The sequence below is a fragment of the Ovis aries genome, chromosome 9, assembly GCF_016772045.2.
Source record: "Ovis aries strain OAR_USU_Benz2616 breed Rambouillet chromosome 9, ARS-UI_Ramb_v3.0, whole genome shotgun sequence".
Taxonomy (NCBI): Eukaryota; Metazoa; Chordata; class Mammalia; order Artiodactyla; family Bovidae; genus Ovis; species Ovis aries.
Window position 1 is genome coordinate 27,879,216 of NC_056062.1, and position 16,665 is coordinate 27,895,880.

The window sequence follows — 16,665 nt, forward strand, 5'->3', positions numbered from 1 at the left end:
AACAAAGGCTGCATGTGGCTGGGGCTGGGGCAGCGGCATGTGTAGAAGCTGAGGAGGCAGCTGCTTGGTATAAGAGCAAGGTCAATGTAGCTGGAATGCCCAGGGCAAGAGGGAGGGCATTTGGAGATTCGACTGGAAGTGTGTGGGACTTTGGATTTTATTTTAAATATGAAAATCCTGGAGGGGAGGGATGAAATTTAGCTTAGATTTAGAAAACATGACTCTGGCTGTTTAATGCGGACACAGGCGGAGAGGAAGCAGGGAAGTGAGGGGGTCATGCAGCAGCTGGAGAGAAAGGGCAGCTTGGATGAGGGCACAGCTTCCAGATACAGCCGGAAGTAGAACCCAGGGGGCTTGCTGAAGGACCGATGTGGAGGGTAAAGCAAAGAGCTGAGCTTTGTTCAGAGTTTGGCCAGAGCTGAAGGGCCTTGGTGGTACCCTTTATCTCCATGGAAACAACTGGAAAACTAGGTTGGGATGGAATCAGGCAGGAGTCCTGGCTGCTACATATTCTCTCTGAAATGCCCACCAGTCCTCAGTGGAGAGGCTGAGTGGGCCGATGGAGACTCAGGGGAAGAGCTGCGGCTGAAGAAATCAGTGGGTGAGTCATGGTTCTGTTTAGATGTGGTCTCCTCTGAAGGCAGTGGGCTGGATGAAGTCACCTGATTTCTTCTCAACATGAGCCAGACTTGGGTAGAGTAGAGCACCCAGTTTTGAAGTCAAAGCCGACCTAGGTCTCTACCGCCTACTTGCTTGTTATGAGACCACCGGCAGCTCACTTTGACTTTTGGAGCCTCTGCATCCTCAGATTTACAGAAGGCGCAGAATCCCAGCTTCACAGGGCTCCAGGCAACACAGTGCTCAGTAGCGGTCATTCCCTTCACTGCCTATAGCCTGCACACCTCCAACACAGACATGTGCGCATTCGTGCACTCATTTGACCCTCTTATGCAAGTGGCCCTATGAAGGGTTCGAAGCATCCAGCTGTAAAATACAAATACAGGTTCCTGCCCCACACAGAGCTCTGGCCCAGTGATCTGAGACAACCCTCCAAAAAGCACAGATCAAAAATAACAAAAACAAGACAAAAGCTATAAACCAGGAGGGGAAGAAAGCTGATCATGCGAGGTCTAATCTGTCCAGTAGTAGAGGGCTCAACTGTGTAACACAGAAGAGAAACTCTTTCTTGGTCTTGATTTCTGGACCAAGGCATCTTTCTATGAGAAGAGCATGAATCAGTGTAATGAATAATACGCTTGCTAACAATATTTATATTTACTGAAATGGGTCCTGTATGGTCAGGTACTTGTGTTAAAATGTGAGGCTAGAAAGGTAACCATGTGAAAGAGGATGGGGGTGACTGGACCAGATATGATGACTTGGCTTCGTGTCAGGGGGAGGCTTGGAGGTGCTTGAGAAGAGCTTTACACTGGTTTAAAACACCCTGAGGTCTCAGAGTGAGTTTTTTCTTTCAGCATGAAAGTCAATAAGCTGAGATTATGAAAAGATGCTTTCCTGACTTTGGAAAAGGCGTTTCTCACCACTTGATCTTCTGAGACATGGAGATCCAGCTTGAACTCAGTGGCTGAGATGACCCTCAAGCTGATGCTTATCAACCCATCTGCTCATCTGCTCTGACTGCCCTGCCTGGCTGGAGTCTCCCCCAACCCCCACCCCCGCCTCCCCTCCCCAGGACAAAGTCTTTAACACCAATAGCCAGACAGTGAATAAGCTGTTTTAGGGAAGTGGAGAGTGAGGTGGGGAGGACTTCCTGATGACATCAGTGGTTTTAGTCAGTAAATGAGAGCATTCTGAGAATGTGTGATTGGATTAACCACACCGCTTGGCTGCAGAGCTGGCTGCAGATCACCCCAGGGCTACCCGTGTCAGACAAAGAGGTCTGGGCTCATTTAGGGGATTAACTCGGGGGACAGAGGCATTAACCCAAAAATCCTCTCAAGGGGAGCCAGACGGCCTAGAGACACAAATATAGGCTCAGGAGTAAATGAGAGCTGGGCTCCAGCCTCCTGGCTGTGACACTCTGGGCAAGTGACATCAGTAATGGGCCTCAGGTTCTTCCTCTAAGAAGGTGGAGCATATAGGGCTGTCATGAGAAATGAGTGGGACGCCACATGACAAGGGTCCAGGCATCCACTCAGGTGCTCAGTAAGCTGGTTGCTGCTCTAGGACATTATTTCTGTTCTCAAGAACCTTGTGGAGCAGAGCCAGCCCCACCTACAGTGCTGGTGGGAGGCCGACATGCCACAGCGCAGAGGCGCCGTGGGAGCATGGGGACAGGGCACTTTGTGCAGCAAGAATGAGGGTTCTGGGAAGGCTTCTTGGAGGAGAGGTTGATACAGGAGAACCTTGTTTCTCACCCTGTCTCAAATAAACACACACTAGTTTCTAAACTGAAGAGGAAAAGACAAGGTTCATAATGACAAGACACTGAATCAAGGTACTCCTCCTCTGGAGAGAGAACACTCTGTAAGCATAGTGCATCCATCCCCACGACACCCTGGTGAGCTAGATAGGTGTGGCCACACCAGTCTTAAGCCCTCGCGTCATCGCTGTGCAGGAGTCAAGCCTACAGGCCTGGGAGGAGACGCTGGGTCCTGAACTCAGGTCACTGACAGGGCAGAACATTCCAGCGCAGCAGCGGACAAGCGTGTGTCGACTGAACAAAGGGACCTGGGTCTCAGGGGTCCCAGAGACCGTGGGGAACCTTGGCCTCAGCATTAGCACAAACGTACAGGATTCTGGGTCTTACGAGCTCCTGGATTTGGGCCCAAGCATTCCAGGGTCCACCCAGCTCCAGAAAGCAGGTCTGGAAATCTGAGCAGGATGGATTCTCATCATACCTAAACCCAGAGGGTAACTCAAGCCTACATCCTCTGCGTCTGAAATGATGTGTCACTAAGCAGTGAGGTAAGTAATACAAACATGAACAGTCTCGACCTCAGTAACCCGGCTGCTATTTGTTCAGCGCTCTGCAGGCCAAAAAAGAGCGTTCTTCTAAGTGGTTTGCTTCTCCACTGCCAAGAAATATGCTGGTGCAGACCTAGACTTGAATTCCCCACTGTTCCTTTGATCCTGAAATACTGTGAAATGTTGCTCTTTTCATTTTACAGATGAAGAAACTGAGACTCTGAGAGGCCAATGGTTGGTTCATGGTTGAAATAGGGCCTCTAAGCACATTGCTGGAGTTCCGCTACTCAACAACACATTTCTGTTCAACCTAACTGTCCTCTCCACACTCTTAAATGTGACTGTTTGCTAATACAGTCTCTGTTCTTAAACCAGAAAGCAAAGAAAAAGAAATGACTATGGATAACTGGAAGTATCTTATACATATGAAAATCATAAGGCAGTTTTATTAGTAAGATAATAAACAGACTGATTATTCAGAGACCTGCTTTAGGAAATTATTTTAACTAACTGTAGTTAGTTAGGGCTAAAGTCTCAGCCGTTTTATTCTGACTTAAGCCTATGCAGAGAGATGTGTCAGGAGGCCTCACGGACAGGAAAAGGAGTCTGTGCTAGTAACACAGTGTGCCTGGGACTCCTGTCTAACAAATCAGAGTCAGAACCAGCAAGGAGGAAGAACGGAGAAACTGGGATTTCTCAAACCGGATGTGTCACGGACATTTTCAAACAAAGGGAACCCAGATGTGCTCATCGCCCAAACATGCGTCCTGGGAGATGACACTAATTCATACTTCATCAGGAACCTCTGGGGTAGGTTTTGAACAGGCTCTGGATTCCAGCCTGCTGCCAAATGCAGTGTAGCTCATCCTCAAGGCCCTGTCAACCCCGCCCCCCACTGGCTCCTGGGAAGCTCAACTCTAGTCTCGCTTCCCCTCTCTCCCAGCTGCGTCTCAGACTGCTTTGTTGGAATCTTCTTCCTCTGACTGCCCTTTCAGAATGGCAGAATGCTGTTTTGGCGGGCCTCCATCAAAGGCGGTGCTCTGGGGACACAGTAAGCAGAGCAGAGCTGCATCCTGGCTTCACATTGCTCAGACCCAGGCCAAGGCCCCATCCTTGGGGCTCTTGGTTGCCTGTCACATCTGGTCCAGAGCTGCACCTGGCAGATGTGTGGGTCTGACTCTTCTGTATCAATAACCTGTCAATCAACATCCCACTCAGAGCTTCTCCTGAGGTCAAACACCCACATTTTCTACATCTTCTGGATACTTCCAAACAGCTGTATTGCTAGGGACCTCAAACTTAGCATGACCCTCTGATCGTCCTTCCTAAACTCTTCTTACAGCCTCTCCATTGGCTAATGACATCACCGTCCTTCTAAGACACCCCGTTTAGGCATGTCAGTCATTCTTCCACTTGCTCCCTCCAGCTTTTGTTTTCTGCCCATCGTACCTCCACAGTCATCTTCTCCTAAATGCCCTTCCACTCTGGTCTCAATCCTGGCTCTCATGATCTATCACTTAACTACTACCACAGCATCCTAACTGACATCTTCACTGCAGGCCTTTGTTCATTCATCCCTTAAATTGCTACTGGAGTAACTTCCTAAAACCCAGGTTGACTCGCATATTCCCTCAAAACCCTACAGAACAATGATGGCAAGAAAGACAAGGAGGACGGGATAATGTTTACTTAGCACGTGACAGGTGCTCTCAGTGCTTTCTGTATATCTTATCCAAATTTCAAACATACCACTGAGGCACTTTACAGCTATGACCATCAATTTATAGATGAGGAAACTAATGAAATCATAACATTTAACATCCTCTGCGATGAGCACAGAACAGAGAGAATTTACATACACCACTTCCCTCTTACTAGAGCCCAGAGCATCCTTCCCATCACCCTCTAACAAACAATAATTGCACCTGTATCTACTATTCCCCAAGTGGAACAGACTCTGAATGTGGTGAGCCTCTTGGCTGGAAAGACTCTTCTTCACCCTTCTCTGAAATGCTTTTCATTTTTCAAGGCCCAGCAGAAATACTACCTTTGCTGTAAACCTTCCAGACGTCCTCCACTTGGACTTCATTGTATTACTAAGCTATGAGGATCTGCAGTGTTCATGGAATCTGCGTCCAACTTATAGAAAAGCATGGCAGGACAATACCCACACTTTCCAAACGCCGGGTGTTGCTCAAGTGCTTCCAAAAGTCATTTACAATTCAGAAAAGGCAAAGGACATTAGAAAGTCAAAGTATGTAATCAAGAAGATGTGTTTCAGTGCAAGCCTGTTCTGGAGTTGCTCCCATCCCTCCTGGGACTTGGGAAAAATGTGCTTTGTTATCAGTGCCTGTCCTTTCTGAATCTGACTTGAGGAGAATATCACAAACTTTAAGGAAGAAGAGCTGTGAAACAGAACTATCTGGGAATGCCTATTCTTAGCAGTTATGTTAACAAATTAAAATTTTGCTTTCCAGACAATAAACATAGGAAAAAAAAAAAAGGAGACACGGAAGGCTTAGACATCCAAAAACAAAGAAAATTACACTCACAGGGAAAATGGAAGGTTCCCTAGGGAAATGGGACGTCTCAACTGTAAGGTGGAAAGTCAAAACAGACAAAAATGTACTCAGACAATCTCGATTTTGTAACCATTAGGCAGGCTTTCTAGAATAAATAGGGCAAATAACTTGATTGAATAACCATTAAGATATCTACAGTCACAAATGCCCTATCTCTAAGTCCACACCCAGATGAGGAGTGGTGGGGAATTCCAATTTAGGTCTGGAACAGCAAATTTCTGGATGATGGAGAAGCAAAGCCACACATCAAAGGGACTGTTATCAAAGGTCCATTGAGAACTGGTCACACCTGCGATTCCATTCCTTCAACAAATCTGTGATAAGAGCAGGAGAAATGCCAACCAAGTCACAGCCAGGCTAGCCAACTCAGGCTTCTGTGTCATTGCAGGAACAGAGCTGTGTGTGTGTGTGTGTGTGTGTGTGTGTGTGTGTGCGTGAAAGGGGTTAAAAAAATACATACATACATACATACATACATACATACATGCATATATATATATATGTAAAAGATTCTCTAAACTTTCCAATTAAAAAGAAAATTTCTCATTGAAGTCACCCATGAATTTACTTAAACTGTTTGTGAAGTTATTTATGTAATTAAAGATATGAAAGCTTTTCCCGGACAATCACATCTTGACTATCAAGACCAACAGAAGCCAAGACTTCTCTGGTAGCCCAGTGGCCAAGACATCCCACGTCCACAGCAGGTGGCATGGGGTCTGGGAACTAAGATCCTGCCTGCCATGAGGCACAGCCAAAAAAAAAAAAAGACCAGCGGGTATGAATTCTTAGAATGACAACTTAATACTTAAGCAAACTATCTGTATTGCAGAATGCAAAAAAAAATTTTTTTAAACCATTCCTTCTTATTTGAGTTCAGACATATAGAAAGGGGAAAAGAAATCTCTCAGAATCACAGTTCTCCTTTATTTCTTTCAGGCCACAGCACACACAGGGCTTTCCAAGCGGTGCTAGTAGTAAAGAACCTGCCTGCCAATGCAGGAGATGTAAGAGACATGGATTCAATCCTGGGGTCGGGAAGACCCCCTGGAGGAGGGCATGGCAACCCACTCCAGTATTCTTGCCTGGAGAACCCCAAGGACAGAGGAGCCTGGCACATTGAGGCCCATAGGGTCACAGAGAGTCGGACATGACTGAAGCGACTTAGCATGCATAGCACACACAAATTTATAAAAATTCCTGTTATCTAACGATGAGAATTACATCCAACTCCCTTTTCTTGTATTTTGAAGGTATGTTTGAAGCTCCTTCAGCTTCTTCCCGAACAGATTACTAATTTTTCCCCTCACGTGTTGTGTTTCCTGAAAACCGGCTTCCATGTTTATACTATCCCTCTGGGTGAATGGACTTCAGGGGAGGTTTAAGCAGCTTTCCCTCCAGCATGAATGCACTGCCTGGGACTGACCACCCCTGGGAAGGGCCACTTCCCTTCCTGCAGCAACTCACCAGGCCTTTTTCTTCCGCTTGTGCTTGGACTCAATCATGCGAACAATGGCTTCCTCTTCATAGGTGTGGCCACACACTTTATTTTTCACTGGTTTCTTCATTTCCAACTGTAATCAAGAAGACATTAGACTTTCAGGAATGATGATGACCAGCTTCCAGTAACTTCTTCAAGTCACTAATTATTTGGCACTGCTTTCACCTAGACCTGGGGCTTCCGAGGTTTAACCTCCCCATCTCATGGCTCTATGTAACTCAGGGCAGAGGGCCATAAATGCAGGGAGAAAATGCAGAGAAAATGCAGGGAGACCAGAGGCCTCAATGGCACCTCGCCAGTGGGGCAGGAATATACTCGTAGATCCCTAAGGACATCATGGACTGCAAACTCTTTCCCAGGTCTCCTCCTGGACCCTCATCACTTTCCTTTCCTCCCTCGTCAACTCCAGACAGGAAATAAAGTCAGAAAGCAAATGGGAACTTTTTGCCTCCATGAAGCAAAGTGCTTACAGTACCTGTGTAATGGGGCAGATGAAGTTGGTCTGACTTTGAGTCACAATCATATCTTCATCAACTCCTTCTGTGCTGTCAGCCTCTCTGTCTGGTTGAAGACCATCTAGAGGGGAAAACGGAAGCTGGTGAGTCTTGTTGCTCTAACGTGCCAAGGACAGGAAGGGATGGGAGGAAGGAGGCTGACAGATTTTCAGGGTCTCTTTGGTGTGCACCCCTGTGCTAGGCGCTGGGATGCATATTAACTCTTTTGCAGGGGGAGGTGGGGGCTCTGCCCATGTTTGGTAAGGAAATAAACTTGGAGCAGTGAAATAACTTTTTCAGAGTCACCGAGAATGATTCTGTGGGGGAGGACTGTTCAGTCATCAGGAATGTGGCTTTGGAGTCAGAAGGACTTGATTATCTTTGTCACTTCCAGCTGTGAGACCTCGGGCTAGCAAGGTCTTTGTTTTTTAACTTCTCTACTTTATAACTTTATTGCAAAGATTAAGAGGTGAAGAAGTCCGTGTGCTCTGCACAGCTCCTGGCACAAAGACACATTCAATAAGTGGTAATTACTGTTGGATAGTACAAGGATTCTCAAATTTTGAGCTTAGAACCCTTCTGTACTTTTAGAAATTACTGAGGATGCCAATACACTTTAGGTTATGTTTATCACGATTTGCCACGTTAGACACTATTAAGACTGAGGAATTTTAAAATACATATTTATTAATTCATTTAAAAATAATAACCACATGACAAGCTAACATAAATGATATCTAAAAAAATTAAAAATAATTATATTTCCCAGGGCAACAAAAAAGTTAGAGATAAGATATTTTTGAACATATCTTTAATATGTGACTTAATAGAAGACAGTTGGGCTTTGATATCTGTGTATGCATCTAGTCTGTTGTGATATTGCATCACGTAGCCTTGGGAAAAATTCACTTATGAAAAGAAAGAGGGTGAAAAGGGCACATGACATCTTAGTATTATTATGAAGATAGTGTTGAGCTCATGGGTACCCTGAAAGGATCCCCGAGTACCCAGCGGGCTCCTGGCCCACACTTTGGGAACTGCTGAGCAAATGCGTGGTAGGGTTGGCTCTGAATGTAACGTATTTGATTCTGAAATGTATATACTTTTCATGGTCCTTGCCCTTCAGCAAAGGAAACTAGGTAATACGTGACATTTGAATGGGGGTACTGACAGAATCTCATATGAAAGCCTTTCTTTTTGGAGAAGGGAACTTGTCATTTTGCACAGAAATCAAAGATCAGTAGTGTTTTAAACACAAGTGTGACACTGTAGTCCTTCTTCCTCCTTTTCTCCTTTTTCCCTTCCTTTCCTCCTTTCATTCTGGGAAAATAATAGATGTTAAAAAATGCCTTGCTTTCAACGTTTGAGGGAAACCCTTTTCTTAAGCTGAGATGGTTCTGCACAACTTTTAGTTCCTAGAACTGCGGGCCCTGGCCTTCCCCTTCTGCCAGATAAAGTGTCTGCTGGAAAAGCACCCCTGGGGACAGGAGAGGGCTGCAGAGCACCTGCTTGAAGTCACCCAGTGAACTCATGGCTGAAACCCAGGCATTCTGCCCCCAATTACTCTGGTTTTTCTTGGGGGGGGGGCGTTTCTCTTTGCTTTAGTGACTAGTGCTATTTATACGCCAGCTTATTTTATCTTCTTAGAGAGATGTCCCCCAAACAGCTCTTACTCCTTGAAGAAGGCAAGAGGGACGCCCTCAGAGCTTAGGACTTCCTGGACGGAACATTTTCTTTTAACCACTGGTGGTTAAGGTACAGTGCCTGGCGCCTCTCAGCTTTTCAAGAGGCTATAAAAATGTCTGAGACCTTGAAAACCACATATTGCATTCAAAACAGGATTACTACAAAAAACTGAAATTAATCAGTTTTAAAGGTCTACAAAATGTAATGTTGGGTTAACTTCATTAACAGTTGATTTGGTCATCAAAAATATTTCATGAGAGCAATACGTAGGCTGGATTTCAGTATTAATTTAATAACTCCCAAGTATGCGGAGATAATTGCTGAGAAATTAATAGCCAATTATGGGCTAAATCACTTATTTGGAGCCAAACTTTTTCCAAACCAAAGCTGTATGGATAAAAATATGTTCAAAAATGTTGCCAGCAATAAAATTATATTGAATGTGATGTTGCCAAAGTTTAGTATGCTTGCTGTGATATGAACTGGGGCTTCTGAAATAATTTTCCTTAGATCTATGAAGGGTTTCTGTGCTTACCAGGACCTATCATTAGTATTAAGAGCACAAGAGTCAGACTTTTAAAAGAGGCCTATTATAGACCCAGCGATTCTTCAGGTTGTCTCAAGAAAGCTGGGCAGGTAAGGAGAAAAGTCAAGGGGCAGGATTGGGAGCTGTTCTGATTCCTTGATTTACTTTCCAAAGCCTCCTCTGGGGGCTGCTGGAGTCCCTTTCGGATTATGCATTTGACAGTCAAAATAAAAGCACCGCTTTGTCCATTTCTTACAGGGCTTACTCTGAACAGATAGCACATTTCTGACTAATAGATGTTATACTGTGGAACTCACCAGAAAATCTGTTGGGTGAATCACAGAGTTCAGACAATGTGAAAGACTGCAGGTTCTCTTTTTCTTTCTATTTTTAAATTTCAAAAGGTAGAGGAAGCAAGAAAGCACAACTCAGATGCAATACCAACCACCAGGGAAGGCTGAGCAGGGAACTCAGAAGCTGTAGGTGGCTATCAACAGCACTGATCATGAAAGAAGAAGGTGCGGAAGAATGCCAACAGTGAGTAATAGCCCATGGACTGAGTCAAAAGAGAAAGAGCCTCAAGAGCTAAACTTCTCTTGAGCTAGAACATTTCCTCACCCGAAATCTGTATTTATAGAAAGTGATATCAACGTTGGGATTCTACAATGTGCTGAACAAAAGGTCACATCTGGCAATAAGTATCACTTACACTAATCTCAGACAGTAAAGAATCTGCTGGCAATGTAGGAGACCTGGGTTCGATCCCTGGGTCGGGAAGATGTCCTGGAGAAGGGAATGGCAACCCACTCCAGTATTCTTGCCTGGAGAATCCCACGGACAGAGGAGCCTGGCAGGCTACAGTCCACGGGGTCACAAAGAGTTGGACGTGACCGAGCAACTAACACACATACACACACACTGATCTACACAAAAAGACACAACTTTTGATAAGCCCACTGAAAGGAAGATTGGAGAGAAAAAATAGATTGTCTACTAGAATCACAAAAGTTTTTAAATTGAGGTTTATTTTGAACCTCAAATAACGTTTCTAAATGAGAGAAGAAGGATTCCCTCATTTACTTGAGAAAACGGAGATCCAAAGACATTACAGGTTTTGTCCAAAGTCATGCAGGGAGTTAGTAAATCAACACATGGCTCTATTTTCTTGGTGTGGTTAACTGGAATACTAAAACCAGTGGGTAGGTTCTGGAAGCCACCCCTCCCTCCCCCAGATAATTATTTTATTAATAATAATACCTCAAGTTTATTGACTGTTACATACAGCTACTGTGCTCAGCACTTTATATACATTATTTCACTTAATCCTCACCAAACACCCATGAACAACAACTCTACTGCTATTCCCACTGTAGAGACAAGAAAACTGAAGCCCCACAATATTTTTAAGACAAAAGTAGAAAATGTCAGCATTATAATAAAGAAATAAGTGGATTAAATCAGTCTGTTACTCAAGAGAGCTCAAAAAAATTTTCAGATTAAAAAGAGAAAGACAGGATGATGAGTCACAGTCCATGTACATAAACAAGGCGTGTTGTCAGAAGCATATGTGCCAGCTGTTAGCTTCCGATCAGATGGGCAGATCTCAGACCCACACCCAACATCCATGCCCAGGCCCAGGGCACCCAAATGAAGTGCTGAGGAGGGAAACCTGGGTATGAACTAACATTTATAGAGTACCCATGAGGGATGCATCAGGGTTGATTTAGTAACTTGAATGGGATTTTTTTTTAATGTCATAAAATAAAAACCAAAAGGAGAAGACACAAAAAATGCTGTGGTAGTAATGAAGTAAACAAGCAAGGGTTTCCAAAGGTCTGCAAATATTTCCCAGTGACGCAAGGTGAGGGGCTTGGCGAGGGCACTGATTGGATCCCCAAGATGGGGGTTCACGGTTGGCCAGCTGTGACCGTCAGTGAACAGCTGGATCCTCCTATCTGTCGTCCCCCGTCCTGGTTCCCCAAGCCCAGACCTTTGGAATCATTCTTGATAACTGTATTCCTCTCCCTTCATTCCTGACACCCAAACCACAGGCAAGTTCTGGTGACTGGTTCTAAAATATATTCCCTAAATCAAAGCCGAGCCTTTTCTTGTGATTTCTACTACATCTTAGTCCAAACCACTATGGCTTCCTGCCCAGACCTCTTCGGAAGCCTCCTAACTAGAAGCCCTCCTTCAACAAGGACCACCATCTACACGTGCACACCGCCCCCTGCCCCGCCACTCCGACCTGCTTCTCACAGGGGCCTGCATGGCCAGCTCCTCGGACCAGTCCCCTTCTCGCCCACCGTGCTCAGGTCACACTGGTCTTATTTCTGGAACATGCTAGGCTCCTTCCCATCTTTGACTTCTATACTAACCTGCCTGGAATGTTCTTCCTCTTGATCTTTGTTTGTCCTACTTCTTCCTGTCATTTTAAAATGTCAGTTTAAATACTGTCCCTTTGGAGAGGCCGTCTCTGACGTCGTGAGCTAATAAAGAAGACACCCAGGCCTTCTCTACCCCGTGACACTGTTGTGACTGCTCAGCACGTCTCTGTAAGTGCTTCTTTCTTCTCTGTCTCCCTCTCTTCTTCTTCTTCCCCGCTCGCCTGTTCTCTTCCAGGAAAGCAGGGACTTGACTGACTTATTCACTGACCTGCTTTCTGGGAAGAGAACAGGGGAGGGGAAAAGAGAAGAGAGGGAGACAGACAAGAAAGAAGCACTTACAGAGATGTGCTGTGCAGTCACAACAGAGAGACGGGGTAGAGAAGGCCTGGGTGTCTTCTTTAGCTTACGATGTCAGAGGAGGCCTTTCCAGATTCTAAAATGTCCTTGGGCTTCCCAGGTGACTCAGTGGTAAAGAATCCACCAGCCAGTGCAGGAGACTCAGGAGACACGGGTTTGATCCCTGGGTTGGGGAGACCTCCTGGAGAAGGAAATGGCAACCTGCTCCAGTATTCCTGCCTGGGGAATCCCATGGACAGAGGAGCCTGGTGGGCTGCAGTCTATGGGTCACAAAGAGCTTGACATGACTGGGAGACTGAGCATGCGCACACAAAATGTCCTTGGTATACAGTGGTAGGTGTTCAATAAACATCTCATCAGTGAAGTGCTTCACCCAACAAGGCAAGAGTGGGAATATTTTTCACAAGGATATACTTTACATATTTAACAGATGTGGCCACACACACACACACATACACACACGTTTCACACAATGATGATTTCACAGGTTTTAGGCAAATAACAGAGGACCTCACTCTAGCTCAGGGTACAGCCTTGGACCCTGAATTCCATGTCAAAGGCAGGAAGTAAATGTAAGTGTTACAATTATAGTAGGCTGTGTGGTAATTACAAAGGAGAATCCAGACATGGTTTTGTGGTCAGAAAATACACTTGGGCCTGGCCACACACAGCCCTAGTATTAGTCACTTGTCTGTCTTCAGGCAACCCAAATTTGGCTGACAGTTAGACAGTTTTATGCCAGCTGGGAATAAAAGTTGATTGCTATGTGCTTTTTCAATTAAGTCTGAACATTTTTCTAAAAGCACTTTTCTCCTGAAAGTTAGTAGCAAATATTCCTCAAACATTTGCTGCCCGCTTGAAATGCTTATTGGACTGCCCGGATTATTTTACTTGCACTATTCTGGGATGGCATATTTAGAGAGGTTGAGTTGGTACACGTAAGATCCCCTCCCTACCCTGCAAAAGAAGACTGAGTCCAAGTTGGAAACTCTATAGTTACAGTGTCTGCATATGTGTCTGCGCCAACTCCTGACTTGTTTCTCCCACCCAGCAGCCCACAGCTTGGGCTACGAGTGGCTGCCTCTGTGAACTTGGACATACCTTAGACTCTGAATGGAAAGGAGTATGTCAGCAGGCTCAGTCCCTTTGGCTTGGAATTGAGGTGTGTGTGTGTGTGTGTGTGTGTGTGTGTGTGTGTGTGTGTGACACTCTATACTAATGGGTGTCTAGCTTTGTTCTTGTGGCTTCCCTGGTGGCTCAGGTGCTAAAGAACCTGCCCGCAATGTAAGAGACTGGAGTTCAATCACTTGGTTAGGAAGATCCTCCAGAGAAGGAAATGGCTACCCACTCCAGTATTCTTGACTTGAGAATTCCATGGACGGAGGAGCCTGGTGGGCTACAGTCCATTGGGTCTCAAAGAGTCAGACACGACTGAGCAACTGATACTTTCACTTTTCATCTCTGTTCTTAGTTTCTTCCTGGGACAAATGGACTGTCCTGAATGCTAGCGCTTCAGCTGGGCCAAGCTGCCATTGAGGGAATCCTAGCTTTGGTAACTCTGACACAGATTAAGAGCTAAGACTCTTCTGTCTGTGAACGGCTTTTGCAGAATTAAAATGCAGATGATGTCCAGATAGGGCCTACATAATTAAAAATTTCCTAGGAGTTATAACCTTCATAGGATAGCAAAATACAACAGACAGAATTTCAACAGAAAAATATTCAACAAAGGTAGATTGAGTTAATAATCAAAACAATGAATAGAACATAAGGATCCAATAAATGTTATTTATCATATATGTGTGTGTATATATATATATACATACTTATATTTTATTATAAACCAATGTTATATGATTGTAAATTGTTGTTGCTATTGTTATTTTTTGTCTTCTCTGGTGGCTCAGATGATAAAAGATCCATCTGCAATGCAGGAGACCCGGGCTCGATCCCTGGGTTGGGAAGATCCCCTGGAGAAGGGAAAGGCTACCCACTCTAGTATTCTTGCCTGGAGAATCCTCATGGACAGAGGAGCCTGGTGGGCTACAGTCCATGGGGTCACAAACAGTTGGACACAACTGAGTAAATAAGCACACACGTGGTATAATTTTTTTCATTACTTTGTGCCAGGCACTATGCTTGATATTGGCAAAAAATAATCCTTGCCCTCAGGGAGCTCAGTCACACAGGACAGATGTAAACAGTGCAAAGCAGTCTTGTGTGGGCTACGCACATACGAGATACTGTGGAAAGAAGCTCCCAGGAGGGAACAGGGTCAGCCCCTCTGCCCCTCTGAGGAGGTCATAGTTGATCTGTGTCAAAGAGGAGGCTCTTTCAGTCACATTGTCTGATACAACTTTGCCGCCCCCTTAAATGTGAGCATTTCACTCACACCTGCCGCAGGTCAGGATTCTGATCAATATTCTTCCTTCTCTGGCTACCTATACAGATTCTACATATTTTGAAGAAGCTATATATATCCAATGCTACTCAATCCAATCCAATCCAGTCCAACCAAACCCAATACAACCCAACCAAATTCAACCCAACCCAACCCCTACAATCAATCTCTTTTCTTTGAATCCGTTAACACTTACTGTATATACCATACTCTTTTAGCTTAAACTTCCTCATTATTCAGTTGTTTTATGTGGATGAAACTTCTTTTTTGGGTAGACTGAAAGCTCCTCCGAAGATAAGCTGTGTGTGTTCAAGTCAAGCCAGCTCAAGTCAAGTTGCATGAATTCAAACACCTGCTCTGTGCCAAACACTACACAAATGCCAGTGGAAACAAAGGTTAAAATCAGGTGTGGTGAGAGAGCCAAATACTAACATTTTGTGCAATGAGTCAAATAACAAATCTGTTTTGTACAAAGTACAAAAGTAACCTAGAGGCTCTTGCAAGGTGGGGTGAGGAATTGAGGTGGACCTCCCCGAGAGAGTGATGAAGCCAGGCTCTCCAGGGAGGTGTGATAAGAGGTTAAGGACACTCAGGCAGTGAGGATTAGTGTTTAGGAATGTGGGCTTGGGGACAGCCCGCCTGGGTTTGAAATCTGGTCCTATTACTTTATTAGCTGGGTGCTCTTGGGTGAGTGACTTTACCTTTGTTTGTTCTTCTCAGCTGTGAGATGGAGCTTATAACCGTACCTACTTCACAGAGCTGTATGAGGATTAAATGAATTAATGTGTGAAAAGTTCTTAGAAGAGTGTCAGGCAAAGAGCAGGTGATCAATAAATGTTATGATGATTAATATTATCACTCAGAATTCACATGGAGCTAGCATAGAGTGGGTACCAGTAACATATATACTCTGTTCATTAAAAATGATATGCTGAGGAATCACCCGAAGAGAAACCACAACATTGTTCAAACTAGAGTTCTGAATGGGATGAGCCTCCCATGCCCAGGGCAGAGGGAGACCTAAATAAGCCCTGTTGTATTAGCTGACCCAGCACTAGCAACATCTTAGGTTTCCCAGCTGTGTTCACTTCCACGGCTCTTTCAACAACCCCCTCTGACGATCTTGCAAGTACACTGATGAAGAGTTTCAGCTTACATCCTCCAAAAGAGCTGACACTTTCATTAGATGTACCCTTTCATGTTATCATGTACTTGTTAAGTTATCTACTGTTGTTTTAGACACATTCTTTGTCCTCAGCTGATGTACTAATTTGCTCCCATTTCTTTCTTTATTATTTTTTGTCATGCTGTACAGCATGTGAGACCTTAGTTCCCCAGCTAGGGATTGAACCTGCGCCCCTTACCGTGGAAGTGCCAAGTCCTAACCACTGGACGGCCAGGGAATTCCCACCTCCATTTCTTTAAATACTGTCAAAATACGTCATATGTCAAAACATGAGGGTTTTAAGGTAATCAGAACCCAATGCATTTTACTGGTGGGACAAAAAAACCAATCCTTTGAGATGTGGTCATGCAATATCCATGTTAAGTCAATATATACTGAAAATATCCTAAAATTCAGTACATGCATTCAGTACGTCTTATGCAAGTACAGAGAAGGTTTGATGCTCATCTCTAAGTTTCTAAGCAAAAGCAGACAGTCAAATGCACACATTCTATCTCTTTGCTTTGGGTAAGTAACTAGAAAATCACATGACAGGAAAACTGATTAGCGAGCATGGAGATGGTCTACAACTCCCAACTGTTTAGATCCATAGAAGAGTATGAAGCAAGTAAACATCA

General features: G+C 44.6%; 1 protein-coding gene across 3 annotated transcripts in view; it reads right to left on the reverse strand.

The window, feature by feature from the left end:
- NSMCE2 (NSE2 (MMS21) homolog, SMC5-SMC6 complex SUMO ligase) overlaps positions 1–16,665 on the reverse strand; it is a 231,632-nt gene that overhangs the window by 1,134 nt on the left and 213,833 nt on the right. For all 3 annotated transcript variants that reach the window (XM_004011642.5, XM_027972906.2, XM_012183579.4), the window contains 2 exons: positions 7,487–7,587; positions 6,978–7,084 (listed from right to left, as the gene is read on the reverse strand). In XM_004011642.5, the coding sequence (XP_004011691.1) occupies positions 6,978–7,084; positions 7,487–7,587 (208 nt within the window). The remainder of the gene's footprint in view (positions 1–6,977; positions 7,085–7,486; positions 7,588–16,665) is intronic.